We start from the raw sequence: 19,047 nt of genomic DNA, 5'->3' as shown, positions 1-19,047 counted from the left end.
TAATCACCAGACTATAGAATCACACACACACTCTCTTTCTGCTCCTATCACTATTGAAGTATTTTATGCAAAGTGGAACTGCTTCAACAGGAGAGATCGAGAGACTCACTCCAGAATAACCAATAGCCTGGAGGTCAAGGTGCTCATCTGGGAGCGGGAGACTTGGGTTCAAATCCCTGCTCAGGAGCAGGGATTCCAATCTCCCCCAACATCCTTGACGAGTGCCCTATCCTCTAGGCTACAGGTTATAAGGGGGGCACCACTGCTACCACTGTTTTTTAATCTAGGCCACCATTTTTCTTGCTTAACCCCACCCCCATCCCCCAAAACACACACCTTTTTAAAATGCCCCAAAACAAAATGTTTCATTCAACCAATGTGAAATTTTTTCGACCCACCCAAAATTTTTAAAAAAATCCGTTTCCATTGAGCCTGAACTATTTTTTATTTTAATTTTATTTTTCAGAACTCCCAGGGAATGAAAAATAAAATCGGTTATTTGCCCAGCTCTAAAAAAACAGATGTCAAAGGTACAGGAGCTATTCAGTGGGAAGGAAGTCTAAAAAAGCCTAGGGCTGGGGTACAGTAGCCACGTGGCAATGAAAATGCAGACGGTTGGGGAAATGCTCCTTTTTCAGCAGCTAGAACTGAGGGGAAGGTGAAAAGTTTTCAGCAGACTCAGGCTATAAGAAAATCTAACCCCTTACACAGAGCTCTGCAAGAGCAGGTTGGTAGAAACCACCAGCTGGGGGAAGTCACTGGGCTGCACACCAGTGTTTTCATTTTGTGTACTGTCTCCAGGAAGTAGCCATATATCATAAGTTCTGACCCAAAACTAACACTACAAAGTTAGTGATCTCATTCAATATAGTGGAGAATTACAGGGATATCTCAAAAGATGGGTCAATTTCATTAATGAACCACGACTTCAAATATTTTTTTCAAAACAAATATCACAAACAAAGCAAGTTTTAATATAGTACTTTTGCAAATTTTTAATGTACTGACATATGAAAACAGCAATTTGGGTTCTCTGGAAATAGATTTTTCAAGTTTATCATAAAAATGAAAACTAAACTGTTCTTTCACCTTCATGTTACAAGCTGTTTTAAGATTCCTGAGCTTCAGTTTTAGAAGCAAAATGTTATAAAAAATTATTTCACTAGATAAATTGCATCCTTGAATCTGAACATTGCAAGTAAAATATAATTTAGCAAGAAGGCCCCTTTTCAAAAAACAACACATCTGTATGTACTTGAAACATAAATTTAACTGTTTCCATACCATTTTAAATAATTAGAAACAGCCAAAACATTTTAAAGACATGACAGAGCAGCTTTCTGGCCATTTTTGAATATTTCCTGGTGTTCTAAAAGCATAACAGTGCACCTATTCTGAAATAGAAAAGAATTCTGAAATGTATAAGTGGCATTAGATGCCATGATCATTTGGGCCTTATGGTTTTCCACAAAGTAAATACACCTCAAAAAACAATGGAGGCATTGCAGCACAGTTTAAAAGATATTCTGTAAATATTATGGTCACTTCCAAATTTCATAAAAAAATACTGCCCCCTGGCTCAATTAGCAAAAATTCTGCTTTGCTACATGTTTTTTCATTGAGTGCATAAGGAAAGGTTTGTAATCAAATATTTTGTACACAATAACTTGCCAAGACTGGAATCCTGATAACTGACACCTATATCTCTCCTAATTCAGAGGATGTTATGATTGCAGACATTAGAAACTAAGCGATCTAATCAAAAGATTTAGAAAATGGAAACTAATGAAAACCAAGTTAGGTTGGTTAAATCTAGAGCACTGTCGTAATATAAAAAAGGAGACAAAACAGATCATAAACATCAAAATCTAGTTATCCGTATCTTGGTTCCATGAACTAGATTCACCAAACAGCAACTTCATTTTTTCCCCACAGTAGTCACACAGATGAGATCTACTTCAGAACTTTCTGGCCTTGATCTGTCCTGTAATAGCCTTTTTTGAAGGCAAATTCCTTTATTACCTACTCCAAGGACTTCTTTGCTTATTCAATGATCTCTTTCGGTGCTTTCGTTTCTTGCTCAAGCTTTTGTGACCATGACTTCTCTCTTTCTTATCTTGTCTACTCTCAGTACTCAAGGCCCTCTTATGCTGGGTGCGATCTGGGCTTAAGCTTCTTCGCTGAGGGCTGCGACTTTTGCTAGGGTATTTATGGAGTCTTCTTTCTTTCATATATTTTTCATCTTGACTACTCAAGTCTCTTCTGTGTTTGCTCCTTTCCTTTTTATCTTTGCTATTATCAACACTTGTGTCACTACATGAATGGCTCCTCCCCTTACTTGGCTCTCTGTTACATTTGCCTTGCTCAGAGGATAAGTCCTTCTTGCACGCATTCTGGTCATAGCTCGGCGTACTCTTGTGTTGCTGGTTATTGGCAGGAATACAAGAAAGCACACCTGAACTCCTTTTATCAGAACAACTGTCTGTGCTATTGAAATTAAGTGTCTTGCTTTCCTTAACATTAGCTTCCTTGTGAAGGTTTCCATTTAAATACTTGGATTGAGAGTTCACACTTTCATTGGATATTACTTCCCTCTGATAGACCTGATTTGGTTTACCCATAATGGACTGTACCGAGGTAGATGTTATACAGCTGGATGACACAATCTGTGGACCACCCACAACAGTTTTCAATAGGCCAGACTGAGATACCTTAGTTTCCTCCTTACTCTGATGTGTGTCATCTGTTTTCTTGCTCAGGAGATTGCTTAATAGCTTCTCCCTTAGCTCCTTCTCTTTTCTTTGCAGTCCAAGTGCTCTCTCTTTTTCCTCCTCTACACGTCTGAGTTCAGCCTCTTGCAGCCTTCGTCTCTCCTCCAACTCCTGAAGACGGACTCTTTCTTCATTATGTTCCTGCTCCAGAAGCTTTACTGCCTGAAAGACATTGAGGGGGCAGGAGAAAATGGATGAGAAAGGAAGTTTATAGATGTGCTTATGTCTCCCAAAAATCTGTTAAAGAAATTAGAATTTTTCATATACAAGGGAAGCCTGTAAAAAAGAAAACCATTAAAAAAAATATTTACATAACTCTGTGCACTAAGGAAATTGTTCAACAAATAAAGCTGAAATGAAAAAGCAGCCAGCTCAGCAACTGGTAATGGGACTTGGTACTTTTCGTCTCCAAGTTACTCGTCAGAACCCAATATGAGCAAAAATTATTACTATCCAACAACTATTCAGGAATCTATATCAAATGAGTTGAGCTCAGTCCAGTTCCCAGTGGACAGGTGTCAATGATACAGTAACCAGCATTAGGATTAGTGTTTTTGTTGGCAGTCACAAAACTCAAGGATTGAATGGGTTTAGATGCTTCAGGTAAATTTAAAAAAATGAAGTTTTTATTCTGTTAAGTATGTAAATGTCTAATACAATCAGCTAAATAGTGTGTTATTTAAATATTACATTTACCTTGCTTTGCTGCTGAAAAAAAGAGGCTTAGTTCAGTCCTTTGCAAGTTTTACCCTAGATATATGAAGGGAAAGACAGCTATGCACAGAAAATGGTGCAATAATTGATATTCTCAGGTACTGATTCAGTGCACAATGCAGTAATATCTAAACAACTTTTTATATCACAGTGATGAACATACTATAACAGGGGTTGGCAACCTTTCAAAAGTGGTGTGCTGAGTCTTCATTTATTCACTCTAATTTAAGGTTTCGCATGCCAGTAATACATTTTAACATTTTTAGAAGGTCTCTTTCTATAAGTCTATAATATATAACTAAACTATTTTTGTATGTAAAGTAAATAAGGTTTTTTAAATATTTAAGACGCTTCGTTTAAAAAAAATGCAGAGCTCCCGACCCGGGCAGTGTGAGTGCCACTGAAAATCAGCTCGCGTGCCGCCTTCGGCACGCATGCCATAGGTTGCCTACCCCTGGACTATAAGAATCTAGCTTTGGGGTTTTTTTTTTAAGGAAAATCTTATAAAAATTCTCTAAGCATTATTTCACGTGGAGTGGGAGTATTTTAATTAGACTCTACTCAATGGGGATCAAGAACTCAGGAATTACTAGGGTGATGTACATATGATGATGTGATGGATGGAAAGGAATGCTGTGTTAAAATGTTAACACTACATTTATGCTAATATACAGATTAAAACACCCCTGATGCATGATGGCAGCAAGAGACAAAGCTGTGCATTGCCACAGACTGTTGCATTACTGCTTACTGAAAACAGTTACTAAACATTAGCCATTAATCCAAAATACCTGCGATTATGACTTTTTCAAGAAAAAGACAATATTGTGTCCTGTTTAGGGAACACATGGAAACAATGTTGACGACTGTAGACTCAGACATGATTTGACACGTCACCATCACTGTCAGTGGATAACAGATATTTGTATTTTTGTAATATTGTTACACCTGCTTTTTCAAAAATACTTTTCAAACATTAGCATAAGAAACCACAATAATCCCCACTTAATAAATGGGAAAGAGAGCAGTTAAGTGAACTGCTCAAGGCCACAAGTGAGCAGTGGCAAAGCCAAAATTCAAACTTGGTATCCTCTGTCTTAGTCCCTTGCTCAGTTCTCTATGCCATGTTTTCCGCACATTTCTTTCTTGGATCTCAAAGTAGTGGGCAGGTCTCTTTTCTCAACTGATGCATAATGTTATTCAGGTCAATAATTTCAGGCTCTCTTTTTACTCCACCCCTGCCTTCCTAGGGAACAGATGTCTCGGCAAACATCCTATGGCTTCAAGACAGGCTCTTGTGAGTTCACAATCCATACTTTTCAGAGGGCTGACTGCTGGTGCATGTAATAGCTAAGTGGTCTGGCTTGTGAACATGTAAGTCAGTTAAAATTTTAATCTACCAGTTTTCATTTTTGTTAGCTCTTGAAATAATATGAAAAAGACAGCTTTCCAAAGTTACCTTTGCTCTGCTAAGCAGTTCGGCAATTAGTCTAATGGACTGAAGATTTCTTTGTGCCAACAGGAGCTTTCTCTCTTCTAGTCTTATTTTCTCTTGCAGTTTTTTCTGCTCTTCTGCTTGCATTTTTTCAAGTTTCTTTTTGTTTCTACGAGCTTCACGATCCTTCTGTTTCTGTTCTCTTTTGCGTAACTTCTCTTGTCTTTTTCTCTCTCTCTCAAGTTCTTCAAGTTCCTTCTGTTTCCTAAGAGTGATTAATTTGTACATTAGACATGACAGGATTTTGGATTTTGACTTGTATTACAATTTAAGTTTAAAATACAGGTTTTTGTTATTTTTTTCAAGAAAGACAGGTCTTATTGATTGCTGACAGCTAGACAGAAGCAGCAAACATCACATATGCATTCAGTGAACATCTTTAAATATTTCCCTTCCAACGCAAAATTAAACTGACATCAGACAGACTGTTCTAGGGATAAGCAAAACTTTAAATACGAGATGTTTTAGGAACCAACACAAGTAAAATCAAATTAGAAATACAGTCATTTTGAGTCAGTTGGCTGGGCAATCCATCCTTCAGAAGAAAAACTTTGAGCAGATATCAATTAAAAAATGTGCAGATAGTAGCAAAGACCAAGATTTTCAAGAGAGTGTGCACCTAAACAGTGGCATGATTTTCAGAAATACTGGCAGCAGCTTCCACTGAAGAATTCCACTTTAACCAGACAAAAGTAAATGGATCTAGACAACCTAGCTTCCTTACTCAGAAAAAATGTCTCTTCAAGTCAATAGTTTTGCTTCATTAAGGAGTGAAGAACAGTGCTCCTGGAGAGTTACCTATCATTTAAATGATAAAAGAAGATCACTGATGCACGGGCTCCAGTTTCCTTAACATACAATTACTGAAATGATTTGCTATCCTCAGATTTATGTTCCATATATACCTGGCATTCCTGAGATATTGTATGTATACACATACTTTTTTCGTAGTAATACATTCTAAAACATAAATCCCATCCCTGAAAAAAAAACCTCTCTCTGTTAAAGCAGAACCATGTCAATAAAATGATTTACTCACACTATTAGCGCATGGTCTTCCAATTTTCTATCTAGAAAACAGACCAAGCTAAACCAAATCATTGTAGTTTAAACATTTCAGCTATCCAGCTCTAGGAAGCACATTTCCATCAAAATATCAAACTAGCTCACTTTATTTTGTGTCGCTCACTGCCTGAACCCGCCTTCCTCAGAACTAATGAATAGTTATCATTCTGGTCAGCTGTCTTCTAGGAACAACAGCAGCACAACAACTGGGGCTTAGAGAAATGTCTCCTTCTAGCACTGACATGTAAAATCCACCACAACTGAAAATCTTGTTGGTCGCCTTAGAAGCACTGAGGACTGGATTGGGCATGGAAACTGAACTACTCTCACCCCTAGAGGTGGTCCCTCCTGGTCAGAGTTGAGGCACCTTGGTGGGACGATGTGGGGAAGCTTGCCCATGCTGTACTTTTCTGTGGATAGAAGACTTAAGTCCTCACTGCTGTCAATCCGGAACAAGCAGCACTAACCTCACTTAAAAAAAAAAAATTATATCAAACTATATACAACAGTCATGGTATGTTGTCATTTAGAGCCAACAAGTTTCTGTGAGATCTGCATCATCAGAACAGTTAGTTTGTTCCTAATACTGTCAATAGTTGGGAAACATTGAAGTCTGAACTAGCTAGGCACTAAAGTAATGAAAAGCACAGCTTCTATCATCTTTGTTGTAAAGAATCTCAAAGCAAGGGAAAATAAGCAGATTGCATACGCAACACAAATCAAGAAAGTCATTTCCATTCTGTGTAAGACTGCGGTAATACAGTTTATAAGTAAAAGGGAAATTCACAAAAGAAGTCTAACAAATTAGCTGGTTCTTGTAATAAACACTGGACAGAAATTAAATTGGCTGAATTTAAAGTGAAGGGATGTTCTAATGGGATCAGCCATGCAAAGCAAAAATCAAACGTAACACATTACTTTATCACTGTTAATTGCCCATGTAGTACTTTTGATGTGGATGAGGATTTTCAAAGGTGAAGATGTTTACCCACTATCTTTAACAGTAAAAGTTTATATGTCTGTTACCAGCATTGGTATATATTTTACCAAAATCATCCATTTTAGTTTAAACTTTTTGAAATAGTCCAGAAAAATAATTTTGTGCAGAATTATAAGAAAGTATAGGTATTATAATAAATTTACCAAACTTTCAATTTTAGTGATGGTCATCTCAGCTCGAGATTGCATTGCACAGGATCAGAAATTAAAACCTGCAAGTAGAGTAAGGATCTGCCACAGTTTTCTGTCAGTTAAAGATAATTTATAGGGAAACGGCTCTTAAAACAAAAGATTTGCAAAACATAACTAACTCTTGAAACAACTGAAAAACTCTGCCTTTTATTACTAAGGTATTTCAAAATTAGACGAGCATTAAGAATTTGGAATCTGATTTGCTCGCACCACTAATGTAAATGATCAAAACATGTTTAATAGTAGAGAGTTGCAAGATAAAGGGATTTTAATATTATGTTTGGAGAATTCTGTGAGGTCTACAGGGGAAAAAAAATGGGATTCTGATTTAGAAGACTGAATAGTTAAAGCTAACAATATATTTTGAGTCAATTAATAACAGACTTGGAGACCAATTAATATCTTCACTGAACTAGTCAAAACACTTTGTAACTGATTTCGTATGTCAGTTTTAACATAAGACTGGATTTTTGTTTCTATATGTGGAAAGATCTTGCTCATAAAATTAACTTTTTCGAGGTTAGAAATATGATTGCTAGTGCAGCATGAGAAAAAAAAAGTACAGTAAAACCTCAGAGTTACGAATACCGTGAAAAATGGAGGTTGTTCGTAACTCTGAACAAAACATTATGGTTGTTTTTTCAAAAGTTTACAACTGCACATTGACTTAATACAGCTTTGAAACTTTATTATGCATAAGAAAAATGTTGCTTTCCCTTTATTTTTGTAGTCATTTATATTTAACACAATACTGTACTGTATTTGCCTTTTGGGGGGAGGGCACTGCTGCTGCCTGATTGTGTACTTCTGGTTCCAAATGAGGTGTGTGTTTGATTGGTCAGTTCATAACTCTGGTGTTTGTAACTCTGAAGTTCTACTGCATATGAAAGTGAAGTTACAATATGATCAAATTAAACATTGCTAATTTTGAATGGAATGAAGAAATGTGGGGACCCAAAGTTTTAGCCCTGCAAGAGACTGAAATTTAGTCAAATTGCTCATTCATTCCTAATGTGAGGGAGAGAAGGGGAAGAAAATGCAGTTTTATTGAATTTTATCATCATCATTAAAATTAAAAAATGTAGATATAAGTTAGATCTACCTTTCCTCCTCCTTTTTTTTCTCTTCTGCTTCTTTCTCTCTGCGTTTTTGTTCTTCTCTTTGTTGTTCAAGCTCTTGAAGCTTTTGACGTTCAAGCTGCCGTTTCTTAATTGATACATCACTCAGGTGTTTTGTTGAGTCAAAGGAAACCTTTACAGAGCACAGTTAAGAAACAATGAGTTTAAGAGGTCAAAAACCAATTCTAATCTAGTACATTTAAGTATCAGCTTTACTTTCACTTCATCCCGAAAACAAAGTTTTGGGGACTTTTGGATTTTTTTATGCTTGTTCTTGCAAGTCTTGTTATGGGAGGAAAAGTAAAATTATTTCACTCATGAGTCTGGGGATTTATCCAGTAAGAAGTATATAAACAATTTAACGTGTAGCTCCAACACATTCGAACTTTTTCCCTAAACCTTAAAGGATACTTTCTGAACTGCACAGTGTTGACTGACTTCCTTTTCATAACAAAGCCCACATTTCACTCAATTACCAAATCGTAAGTGCATGGCTCCCAACTTAAAACATGTCAAAGCAAATCTTACTAACCCAAATTAAAAAAAGAAATTGAACTTATTCATGTTTTTCTATTCAAAAGTAGTACTGGTATTTGTGATTTGAAAAAGTGAAACCTAGAGAGCTTAACCTAAAATAATAAATCTAGGTACTCCTACATGATTTTCAACTTTAAATAGTCTTATGAACATCAATCCCCTGTAACTGCAAAGTAGGGGAATATTATACCTCATTAAATAGCCATCAGATTAATGCTTAAAACATTGGCCCTTGTCTCTATAGACATCATATACCCATGATACATCTGTTATCTGATATTGTGGCCTATCAAATTTGTTATAACAGCCTTGTTATTCTAATTGAGGAGCAGTGGCTGCAAAAACCTAAGCCTTTTATCATGACAGAAGCAGTAAGATATGTATGCCAGATTTTTAGGTATCATAGAAATGTATTTTTATTAAATTTTCAAGTACAGCTTAAAAATGGGTGGAGATCACACAATGCAACAAATTTATCATAAATTTTGGTTATATCTGCACTTCAAATACAATTCAGATGTCTGCTCAGTTATATAAATTGAATTTATTTTCATTCTACAGGTGTTTGCTGATTTTTTTATTTTAATTTTGTATGTTGTTACCCTTCTTTAAAAAAGGAACTCTCTCATAAGAAAATTAAACAAAATTAAACTTTTAAGAATGTGCTGAACAAATATATAGCCTAGGTTCAGCATGGGACTTATATTCGTAAATATATACACATACACAAATACACTGGCGGTGTGGTCTTAAAAAGTTTTATCAGTAAATCTGAGATGTACAGCCAGCACAGACACAAAGAAATTAGATGATCAGGGCTAATCTGGAGAACAGAAAGGTGCTCTGTCTTGTGATGGGGTATGCTCCCCGAACCCACGCTGAAAAGGTTAATGTAGGCCAGAGGGGGCAATTAACCTATCAGGCTGCAAGATGGGGGAATTAAGGCTGAGCATTAACTCCATTGTGCAGGAACAGGAAGGGCATTTATAATGCCAGGGAGTTGATAGCAGAAAGGGGCTGCAGAAATTGTCTACAGTCACTCCCTGGGACAAGGGAGGTGTGTTTGGGACTACAGAAATTAGTTTGAAGTTCCTCAGTGGAAGAAGGGAGAGTGTGCTAGCAAATCCAGAGATGAGGGAGCCAGGATTAGTAAAGGTTCAGGGAAAAAGCAGAAAGGTTCAGGATGATGCAGACTTCGGCTGCTGATTAGAGGATCCCTCTGCTGGAACCTAGAGTAGAGGGCGGACCTGGGTTTCCCTACCAGGCACATGGAAGTGCCACCATAAGGGCAGTGAAAAAGAAGATTGCCTAAAACTGCTGGTAAGGAAAGTGATACTCCAGAAGGGAAAACATGCATAGTGATGTGGTCAGAGACCCAAGTCACAAAAAGAGAGCACCCTGGGTTGCACAGAGTGAGAGAGAGCCAAATAGCGGCACAGGGCATGCAGCGAGCAGCAGAAGGGGGCCTCAGACCTGGAAATCCACACAGCAGCCAGAAAGAGGCACCATAAGTGGCGAGTTGACCCCATGACATATCTGCTGGGTGCTAAGATACGGGGTGTGGACCTTAGGCTAAAAAGGGATCATAATGGGAGCAGGAAAGAATCGACTCATTTTCCTTCACACGGGAACAAATTATAATGCTAGATTCTCACTGGAATGCATCAAAGGAGACTATGACAGGCTGGGGAAGACACTTAAAGAAATGGAGGCCGAGGCGATCTTCAGTAGGATTCTGCTTGTCCCTAGAAGAGGAAAACGAAGGTGAGACAAGATTATGATAATAAACAGATGGCTCAGGCCGTGCTATAAGGAGTGCTTTGGAATGTTGAACCACTGGGAGTCATTCACGGACAGAGGACTGTTCTCATGGAATGCCCTCTACATGAGTAGGCAGGGAAATAGATTTCTGGGGTGGAGACTGGCACAACTGATTAAAAGATTTAAACTAGGAATCTGGGGATATAGTTGGGAGATGCTCATGTAATATCCATGCCTAATACTAATATTGAGCAGGAGGAAAATCAAGAAAGAGGATACAGCAATGGAGAAAGAGTAGAACGGACATCAAGAGAAAAGATAATGGCAATACCAATGACAATAGTATCACCTATCTATCTGCCGACAGTAGAATGACTGTACCCAATCGGGTGAGGAATCTGGGCGTAGACAAGCAGAAACAACTAAGATGTTTGTACACCAATGCAAGGAGCCTGGGTAACAAAATGGAGGTATTAGAACTAATGGTGCAGGAAGTGAAACCAGATATTATAGGGATAATAGAAAGATGGTAGAATTGTAGTCATGACTGGAATACAGGGATTGAAGGGAATGTGCTGTTTAGGAAAGACAGAAATAAAGATAAAGGTGGTGGAATAGCGTTGTGTATTACTTATGAGTAGACTGTAAAGAAATTAGAAATGATGGAATGGATAAAACAAGAGTCCGTTTGAGCCAAAACCACTTTGGGGAAGAAAGTGACAAATTGGTCCCCGGGGACAGCACTTGGGGTATTCTACACCCCCCCCCAGTATCCGATTTGGATATGAATAGATACCTCCTTAATATTTTTAATGAAATAAATACTACTGGGAATTGTGTGATTATGGGAGACTAATTTCCCAGATATATATTGGAGGACAAATGCTACTAATAATGGTAGAGTCCATGTTTTCCTGGATGTGATAGCTGACAGATTTCTTCACCAAACAGTCACCAAACCAACAGGAGGTAATTCCATTTTAGATATGGTGAATAGTGAGAAGAACCAGCTGCAGGGGACAACCTTGGTTTGAGTGATCATGAGCTAATTCAGTTTAAACTAAACGGAAGGATAAACAAAAATAGATCTGCAAGTAAGGTCCTTCATTTCAAAAGGGCAAACTTAAAAAAATGAAGGGAAGTTAGGGAAGTGGACTAGGCTGAAGAACTCAAGGATCTGAATGTGAAGGAGGCTTGGAAAAGTTGCAGAAGCTATCTGAAGCCAGCATCACAAGCAAGGGGGAAAAAATTGCAGTGAAGGGTGGCAAACGAAACAGGATGAACAAGCATCTCAAACAGGTTATTATGAAAAAACAGGACGCCTACAAGGAATAGAAGATGGGCTGGATCAAGAAGGAAAGCTAAGTACTGGAGGTCAGAAAGTATAGGGTGAAAGTGAGAACTGCCAAAATCCAAGCAGAGTTGGACACTGCAAAGGAAATTAAAACTAGTAGTAAAAGGTTCTATAGTCATATAAATAAGAAAACAAGGAAAAAAGAATTGGGACCACTAAACACTGAGGATATGGCAGGGATTAAAGGTAATATAGGCATGGCCCAACACCTAAATGAATACTTTGTCTCAGTTTTTAAATAAGTGTAATTAAGAGTTTAGGGGTAGTTGGGTTGGGGTGGCTAATGGAAATGAGGGTATGGAATTAGAAATTAATGAAGCCAAGCTCAAACAGTTTAATGGAACCAAATGGAGGGGCCTGGATAATCTCCATCCAAGAATATTGAAGGAACTGGCACATGAAATTGAAAGCCCAATGGCAGGGATTTTTAATGAAGCCATACACTCAGGGTTCATATCCTATGCCTGGAGAATTATAATATAGTACCTATTTTTAAAAAAGGGGAAAAAAAGTGATACAGGAAATTACAGGCCAAGTAGTTTGATCTCAATTATATGCAAGGTGTTGGAACACATTTTGAAAGAGAAAGTAGTTAAGGACTTAGAGGTAAACTTTAATTGGGATAAAATACAACATGATTTTACAAACGGTAAACTGGACCTTGAAAACTGGAGTCATAGCAATGGGATCAATTTAACAGCGCAAAGTGCAAGATCATGCACTTAGGGACTAACAAGAATTTTTGCTGTAACCTGGGACTTACCTGCTGGAAGTTACAGAGGAGGTAAAAGGCTGGGTGTTTTGATTGATCACAGGATGACTATGAGCTGCCAATGTGATGCAGCAGCAAAAAAGGCTAATGCAATTCTAGGATGCATCAAGGCAAGGTATTTCCAGTAGAGATAGAGAAGTGTTCGTATCATTATCATTATACAAAGCATTAGTGAGACCTCATCTGGAATACTGTGTGCAACTCTGGTCTCTCATGTCTAAGGGCTTGTCTCCACTTACAGGGGTATCGACATGCAGCAACTGATCCACCGGGGGTCCATTTAGCAGGTCTAGTGAAGACTCGCTAAATTGACAGCCGATTGCTCTCCCATCGATTCTGGTACTCCACTGGAACGAGAAGCATAAGGTAAGTCGACGGGAGATCCAGTGCAGTGCAGATACCGCAATAAGTTGACCTAAGGTACGTTGACTCCAGCTATGTTATTCACATAGCTGAAATTGCATAACTTAGGTCTCCTTAGCCCCAGAGTGTAGACCTGCCCTAATAAAGATACTGTACCAGATGCAGAGAAGAGCTACTAGGATGATCAAAGGAATGAAAAACCTACTTTATAAGAGGAGACTTAAAGAGGTTGGCTTGTTTAGCCTAACCAAAGGAAGCCTGAGGGGACATACGAGTACTTTCTATAAATGTATCAGAGGAATAAATACCAGAGAGGTAGGGGAATAATTTTACGTAAGCGCCACTGTTGACACAAGAACAAATGGATATAAACTCACCATTAACAAGTTTAGGCTTGAAATTAGACAAAGGTATCTATCATAGGAGTGAAGTTCTGAACAGCCTTCAAAGGGAAGCAGTGAGGGCAAAATACCTCAAGACTGAGCTTGGTAAGTTTATGGAGATGGTATGGTGAGATTGCCTACAATGGCATGTGGACCATCTGCAACTGCTAGTAACAAATATCCCCAATGGACAGAAATGGGACATTAGATGGGGAGGGCTCTGAGTTACTACTGAGAATTCTTTCCCAGGTGTCTGGCTGATGGGTCTTGCCCACATGCTCAGGACCCAACAAATTACTATATTTGGGGTTGTAAAGGTATTTTTCCTTGAATGAAATTGGCAGAGAACCCAGGGCAGTTTCTGCCTTCCTCTGCAGCACAGGGCCTGGGTCATTTGCAGGTTTAAACTAGTGGAGATGGCGGAGTCACTGCAACTTGAAGTCTTTAAATAATGATTTGAGGACTTCAGTTCCTCAGCCAGAGGTTATGGGTCTATTAAGAGGACTGGGTGAGTGAGGTTCTGTGGCCTGCAATGTGAGAGATCAGACTAGATGATCACGATGGTTCCTTCCAGCCTTAAAGTCTATGACAACCTAAAAGGATGCCAAAAAAGCCCTTCTACTTATGTCTCCTGTATATGCCTCCTGTTACAGGAAAACTATTTTAGGGAGTTTAAATATTTTATTAGGACTATCTCTGACACACAACTGCCTGTAATACTAGGCATCTTAGTCACCATCAATCCAATATTACAGGTTTCAGAGGGACCTTTAAAAACATTTAAAAACCTAGTTTATTTTTCTACACACAAAGAAGTCATGACCAATAACTCCAGGGCTTCCAGGACTAGTTAACAGTTAAATGTGTATTCCTCCGGGAAGCTGGAAAGCTCCCATTTCTAGCCCTATAGGCCATGAGTAAAGAGACTTTAAAGTTGTGATACTTTTGTGTAGTAACGCTATTTCTGGTGCAAGAATTAATCTTGAATATCCTGGAGCCTCAGGACAAAGTAATTTTTGGAGAGAATTTCACATTTGGGGAGAGCAGTGGGGAGAGGAGAAAACCCACCTCTAAACAGGTTGATTTAAAGATAAATTATGGCTGTTTGAAATTACTCATGGTGCTGGAATATTAAGTAAGACCCAGGGGAGATGGGTTAATATTTACAAATACAGCTTGTTTGGTTGTTTAAGAAATTAAATGTGGCATTTAGAACATAGACCTAGTTGACATATTTAGCTCCCCTCATTGTGTTATTCCTAGCCCTAGAGCTATGTCAATGTTAAGGGTTTTTTTTAATTTGGTGCATGATTGTAGGGAAGTAGAATTTGACACGCATCACACCTTTCTTTTGAAATTCCACTATGGATGTTGCAAGAGACTGTTTTTATGCTGTCACTTCATCAACATGTGAAGTGACTTGTGACTTGATATCCGTATAAAATGCAGCTGTAGAGTTTAATGTGTTAAACTCATACATGGAAAGGACATTCAACAGTATTTTTTCCCCTTAAGGTCTATTACAAAATAACTCTGCAGTTCCTCACCTTTACATTGCAAGCCACTGCTTTGCCATCATCACCCTTGTACATCAGTTTCATCCCTCGCAGGGCATTCATGGCCTTGATGAAACCTGCATACTCATGATATTGAACGTAAGCTTCAAAATTCAAATGACCTCCAAAACTGAAGGTGTGAAAGTTTCTACCAGTCATTTCTTCTCTATATGGGTCCAGCATGGGTATGTCCACATTACGTATTTCCCCAAATTTCTTAAATACTTTTATAAGGACTTCTTCACTTGGTTTTTCTGAGCCAGAGTCCTTCAGTGCAAACCATTTGCAAGGTAACCCTTCTAAGTGAATGGTGTCTGGTCTCTCCCCTGGCAAAGTTTCGTTCATATCTTTGGCATCACGGAAAAAGGAGTCCCAGTCATGTCTAGTAGGAAAGTCAATTTTATATTCTGCAGCACGAACTTTTAAAATGTCAGAGAAACCACTAAGTTTTATTGTTTTTCCATCAAGGCATGCTAGAAAGGACTTAACCAAACTCTTGTTTTCAACTTCTCCTTCAAAACGGATGAAATCCATGGTGCTTTTGGAAATCCGTAGTGTGGAAAACTGATGAGTTTGCACCATTCCCTTTAGTCTTTCCATCACTTCCCAGTTGGAAATGGATTTTCCTGGTTGCTTGAGCTGAGGAAGTGCCACGCTGATAGACATTTTTGTAATGGGTTTAAGGTATAAGCCATAGGAAGCACAGAGCTCTACTGCTTCTGATGCATCATGAACTATTGTAGCAGCCGCCATAGCACAGAAAAAGAAGTATAAAACCACTAAGAAAAATGGATACTCACTTAACCTGTAGGAAACACTAACACAGGAAAGTGGTCCTTATCTGTAAATAATTGACTGGTTCTGAGATTTAAACATTACCAAGTAAAACCACTGATTCTTGGCACGAGAGTCAATTAGGAAATTTAAAATTAACAGCATTGCCATTATAAACTGTTTTCTAACCATCACAATATATGAATTCAGTTCCACAACTTAAATACTACAGTCATAAGCAGTACAATTATATCCACAGGGAAACTGAAAAGCTGATGATATGAATAAGTGTGGTTTGGTACTCAATGGCTCAACAGAAAGCTAGGCTTCAGGAGGAAGCACTGTGGAAGTTATGTCGTCACCCAGTGTTAACATGAGCAGAATTACTAGAGTGCCAACTAGCAACAGTTATACTGCAGCAGTCCAGCTTTGAAGAAGAATTCCGTATCCTCAACTAGATGATGTTATTCTGGAAGGGGGAAAAAAAAACAGATGTCAATTTAAAGGGAAGAATTAGTCTTATAACTCTTGCTCAGACCTGAACAAAGTACACAAAGTGTATCTTCAATATAGTGAGATCCCCTCTACATGATGGTAAACATCAACTGCAAATCCCCATTTGATTACTAGGGCCATAAATGGGGGAGGGAAAAGAGCTGGTAGAATCAATAGGCAACGGAACATACTTCCTAAAATCACATTTGTGAGTTTTAGCCACAACATAAGATAATTTTAAAGCTAGAGCTCATACATATAACCATCCACAGATCTGCCAGAGATTTACAAACACAACCATTATAATTCATAACATATAAACAGACTTGGAAAAAGTTGATTTTTATCAGTAAATGTCAAACTCCTATTTCACCTTGCACACACATACCTATGGAAAAAAAATATTTCCATCGAAGCAAGACAAATTTTCAGCCAGGCAAAAGAAGAAAAATGCTAAATGAAAACCTACTAGGTGTTGGGTCCACAATGGGACTTGCACACGTGACACAGGCCAGGCTAAATAAAATGAAGGGGATTTGGAGCAGAAATATTCCATCAGGGCCCCTTAGGGTTGGCAGTGACACCGGGACACTCAGTCCCCAAAGGGACCCTGGTGGCTCTGGTCAGCACCACTGACTGGGCCATGAAAAGTCCAGTCAGCGGGCGCAGCGGGGCTAAGGCAGGCTCCTTATTAGAATTTGCTTCGCAGCTAATTACTTTGTATATTTTGACATATGATATTGAAAATCTGTCTTTGAACCACGACAGAAGCTTTAACTTTTTGACTCAACCGCTACTATGGTCAGTGGCTCATCACTGTCTGACTCGCCCCCGCCCTCTGCACAGCGGTGAAACACCCACGGAGCGTTTCCTGCCACAGGACACGCAAGAGCCGCGCACAGGCGGGTGACGCGCCGCCTCGCCCTGCGCACGGAGCTGAAACGCGCCCGCGCCCCCGCGGGCTGCGCAGGCCGGCGCCGGGCGGGGGGAGGCCGCAGCCTGGGTCAGCGACTGCTGCTCCCTTCCCAGGGGCGCCCCCGGCCGCGCAGCGCCGGGCACCGAGCAGGGGCGCGCGCCCGATTCTGCCCCCCGAGCCCCGACAGAAGGAGCTGGGGAGGGGGGGTCAAAGGTCACAACTATCCCCCGGCGCTCCCCGCCCCCCTGCGAGCGGGAGGGTCACGAGCCCCGGCCCCGGCCCCCGCCCCCGGGACTGACTCACCCGCCACCTCGGTCTCTGGCCTCCAACCCGCCGCCGCCGCCGGCTACGTCGGACCCACAAGAAAACAGAACGTCCGCCCCGCTCCCCGGCGTCCCACAAACCCCTGCGAGGGGAACTTCCGCTTCCGCGTTGGCTTAACCAAAGGGAAGGGGAGGGGCGGGAGCGTCCTGGAAGCGGCCGGGCTGGGCCGCTCCTCCGAGTCTATGGTTTCAGGGGAAAAGAAGAACCGCACGAGCCCGGCGAGGAATGCGGCCGCGCGCCCCCTGGCGGGCGGAGGGGAAATGGCCCCGGGGCCGGGCGGGCAGGCGGGGCTCGCCCGCTGCGGGGCGTTGGGTCCCCAGTGGGGCTAGCACGGGTGTGGCACAGGCCTGGCTCAAGCCAGTGACGGGGATTTGGGGCAGTAATATTACATCAGGGCCCGTAGGGTTGCCGGGTGTCTGGTTTTCGACTGCAGCGCCCAGTTGATAAGAGACCTGGCAGCTCCGGTCAGCTCCGCCGACGGGCCCATTAAAAGTCCGGTCCGTGGCACAGCGGGGGCCCAACGCTAAGGCAACGTCCCTGTGGCTCCGGAAAGCAGCAGCATGTGCCCCGTCCAGCTCCTACACATAGGGGTAGCCAGGGGGCTCCACATGCTGCCCCCACCCCAAGTGCCGGCTCCGCAGCTTCCATTGGCGAGGGACCGTGGCCAATGGGAGCTGTGGGTGTGGCATGGGCAGCACGCGGAGCGACCTGGCTGCCCCTGAGCCTAGGAACCAGACATGCTGGCCCCTTCCGGAAGCTGCCCAAAATAAGCGCCATCCGGCCAGACCCTGCAACCTGTATCCCCTTCTCCACCCCAATCCTCTGCCCTAGGACTGAGCCCCATCCTGAACCCTAACTCCCTCCCAGAGCCTGCACCCCCTCCAGTACCCCAACTCCCTACCCCAGCACTGAGCCCCCTCCCACACCCTGAACCCCTCATTTGTGTTCCCATCCCAAAGCCTGCACCCTCTGCCCAAGTCCTCACCCCCTCTCACACCCCATTTCCCTGCCTCAGCCTGGCAAAAGTGAGTGAGGGTGGGGGAGAGCAAGTGATATAGGGGGAGGGAGTGGGGGTTGGGACTCAGAGAAGGGGTAGGTTAGGGGAGGGGCAAGGATGTTCAGTTTTGTGCAACTAGAAAGTTGGCAACACTAGGGCTCCTTGAGCTGTGTGAGGCCTTGCCAATTGCTCAGTCTCTTTATGCCAAGTGCCACCACTGATAACGTGACTCCAGGTGCTAGGGCTGTGACAAACCCCTCTACGTATCACAGGAATTATTGCAAAAATTGCCTGTGCTGTCTTCTGTACTGCTCCCACTCCCAACCCCCAGCAGTGGAGAAGCACCATGATCCTCACCCCCCATAGCATAGGGTGCTGCTAGGGCTGCCAACCCTCCTGGATTGGTTAGGATTTTCCCAGAATGGGCCTCGATCTCCTGGTGGCTATTGAAGCCAATCCGG

The 19,047-nt window shown here is 41.1% G+C and overlaps 1 protein-coding gene across 2 annotated transcripts; it reads right to left on the bottom strand.

Moving 5' to 3' along the window:
- Positions 1-980: 980 nt before the first annotated feature.
- Positions 981-17,707, bottom strand: AKAP17A (A-kinase anchoring protein 17A). 2 transcript variants are annotated; one of them, XM_039520779.1, is made up of 6 exons: positions 17,569-17,707; positions 15,072-16,323; positions 13,018-13,125; positions 8,339-8,487; positions 4,945-5,185; positions 981-2,933 (listed from the first exon to the last, which is right to left on the bottom strand). In XM_039520779.1, the coding sequence occupies exons 2-6, from the start codon at positions 15,831-15,833 to the stop codon at positions 2,019-2,021; spliced, it is 2,175 nt and encodes a 724-aa protein (XP_039376713.1). In that variant the 5' UTR covers positions 15,834-16,323; positions 17,569-17,707; the 3' UTR covers positions 981-2,018. The 2 variants fall into 2 exon arrangements, with proteins under 2 accessions (XP_039376713.1, XP_039376714.1); XM_039520780.1 differs by lacking the exon at positions 13,018-13,125.
- Positions 17,708-19,047: the final 1,340 nt, after the last annotated feature.

The sequence above is a fragment of the Mauremys reevesii genome, linkage group 1 (assembly GCF_016161935.1).
Source record: "Mauremys reevesii isolate NIE-2019 linkage group 1, ASM1616193v1, whole genome shotgun sequence".
In the NCBI taxonomy this organism is placed as follows: domain Eukaryota; kingdom Metazoa; phylum Chordata; order Testudines; family Geoemydidae; genus Mauremys; species Mauremys reevesii.
Note: the sequence above shows the minus strand (reverse complement) of the source record. Positions and strands in the feature narration are given on the sequence as shown.

Bases quoted from the DNA above. Each gene is read 5' to 3' on its own strand.
- AKAP17A (XM_039520779.1), bottom strand. From the start codon at position 15,833: ATGGCGGCTGCTACAATAGTTCATGATGCATCAGAAGCAGTAGAGCTC. The intron at 13,126-15,071 runs GTGAGGAACTGC...TTCTCGTTCCAG, and splicing joins CAGTGGCTTGCAATGTAAAG to TGGAGTACCAGAATCGATGG. The intron at 8,488-13,017 runs GTAAGTGGAGAC...TGCTCTGTAAAG, and splicing joins TGCTGCATGTCGATACCCCT to GTTTCCTTTGACTCAACAAA.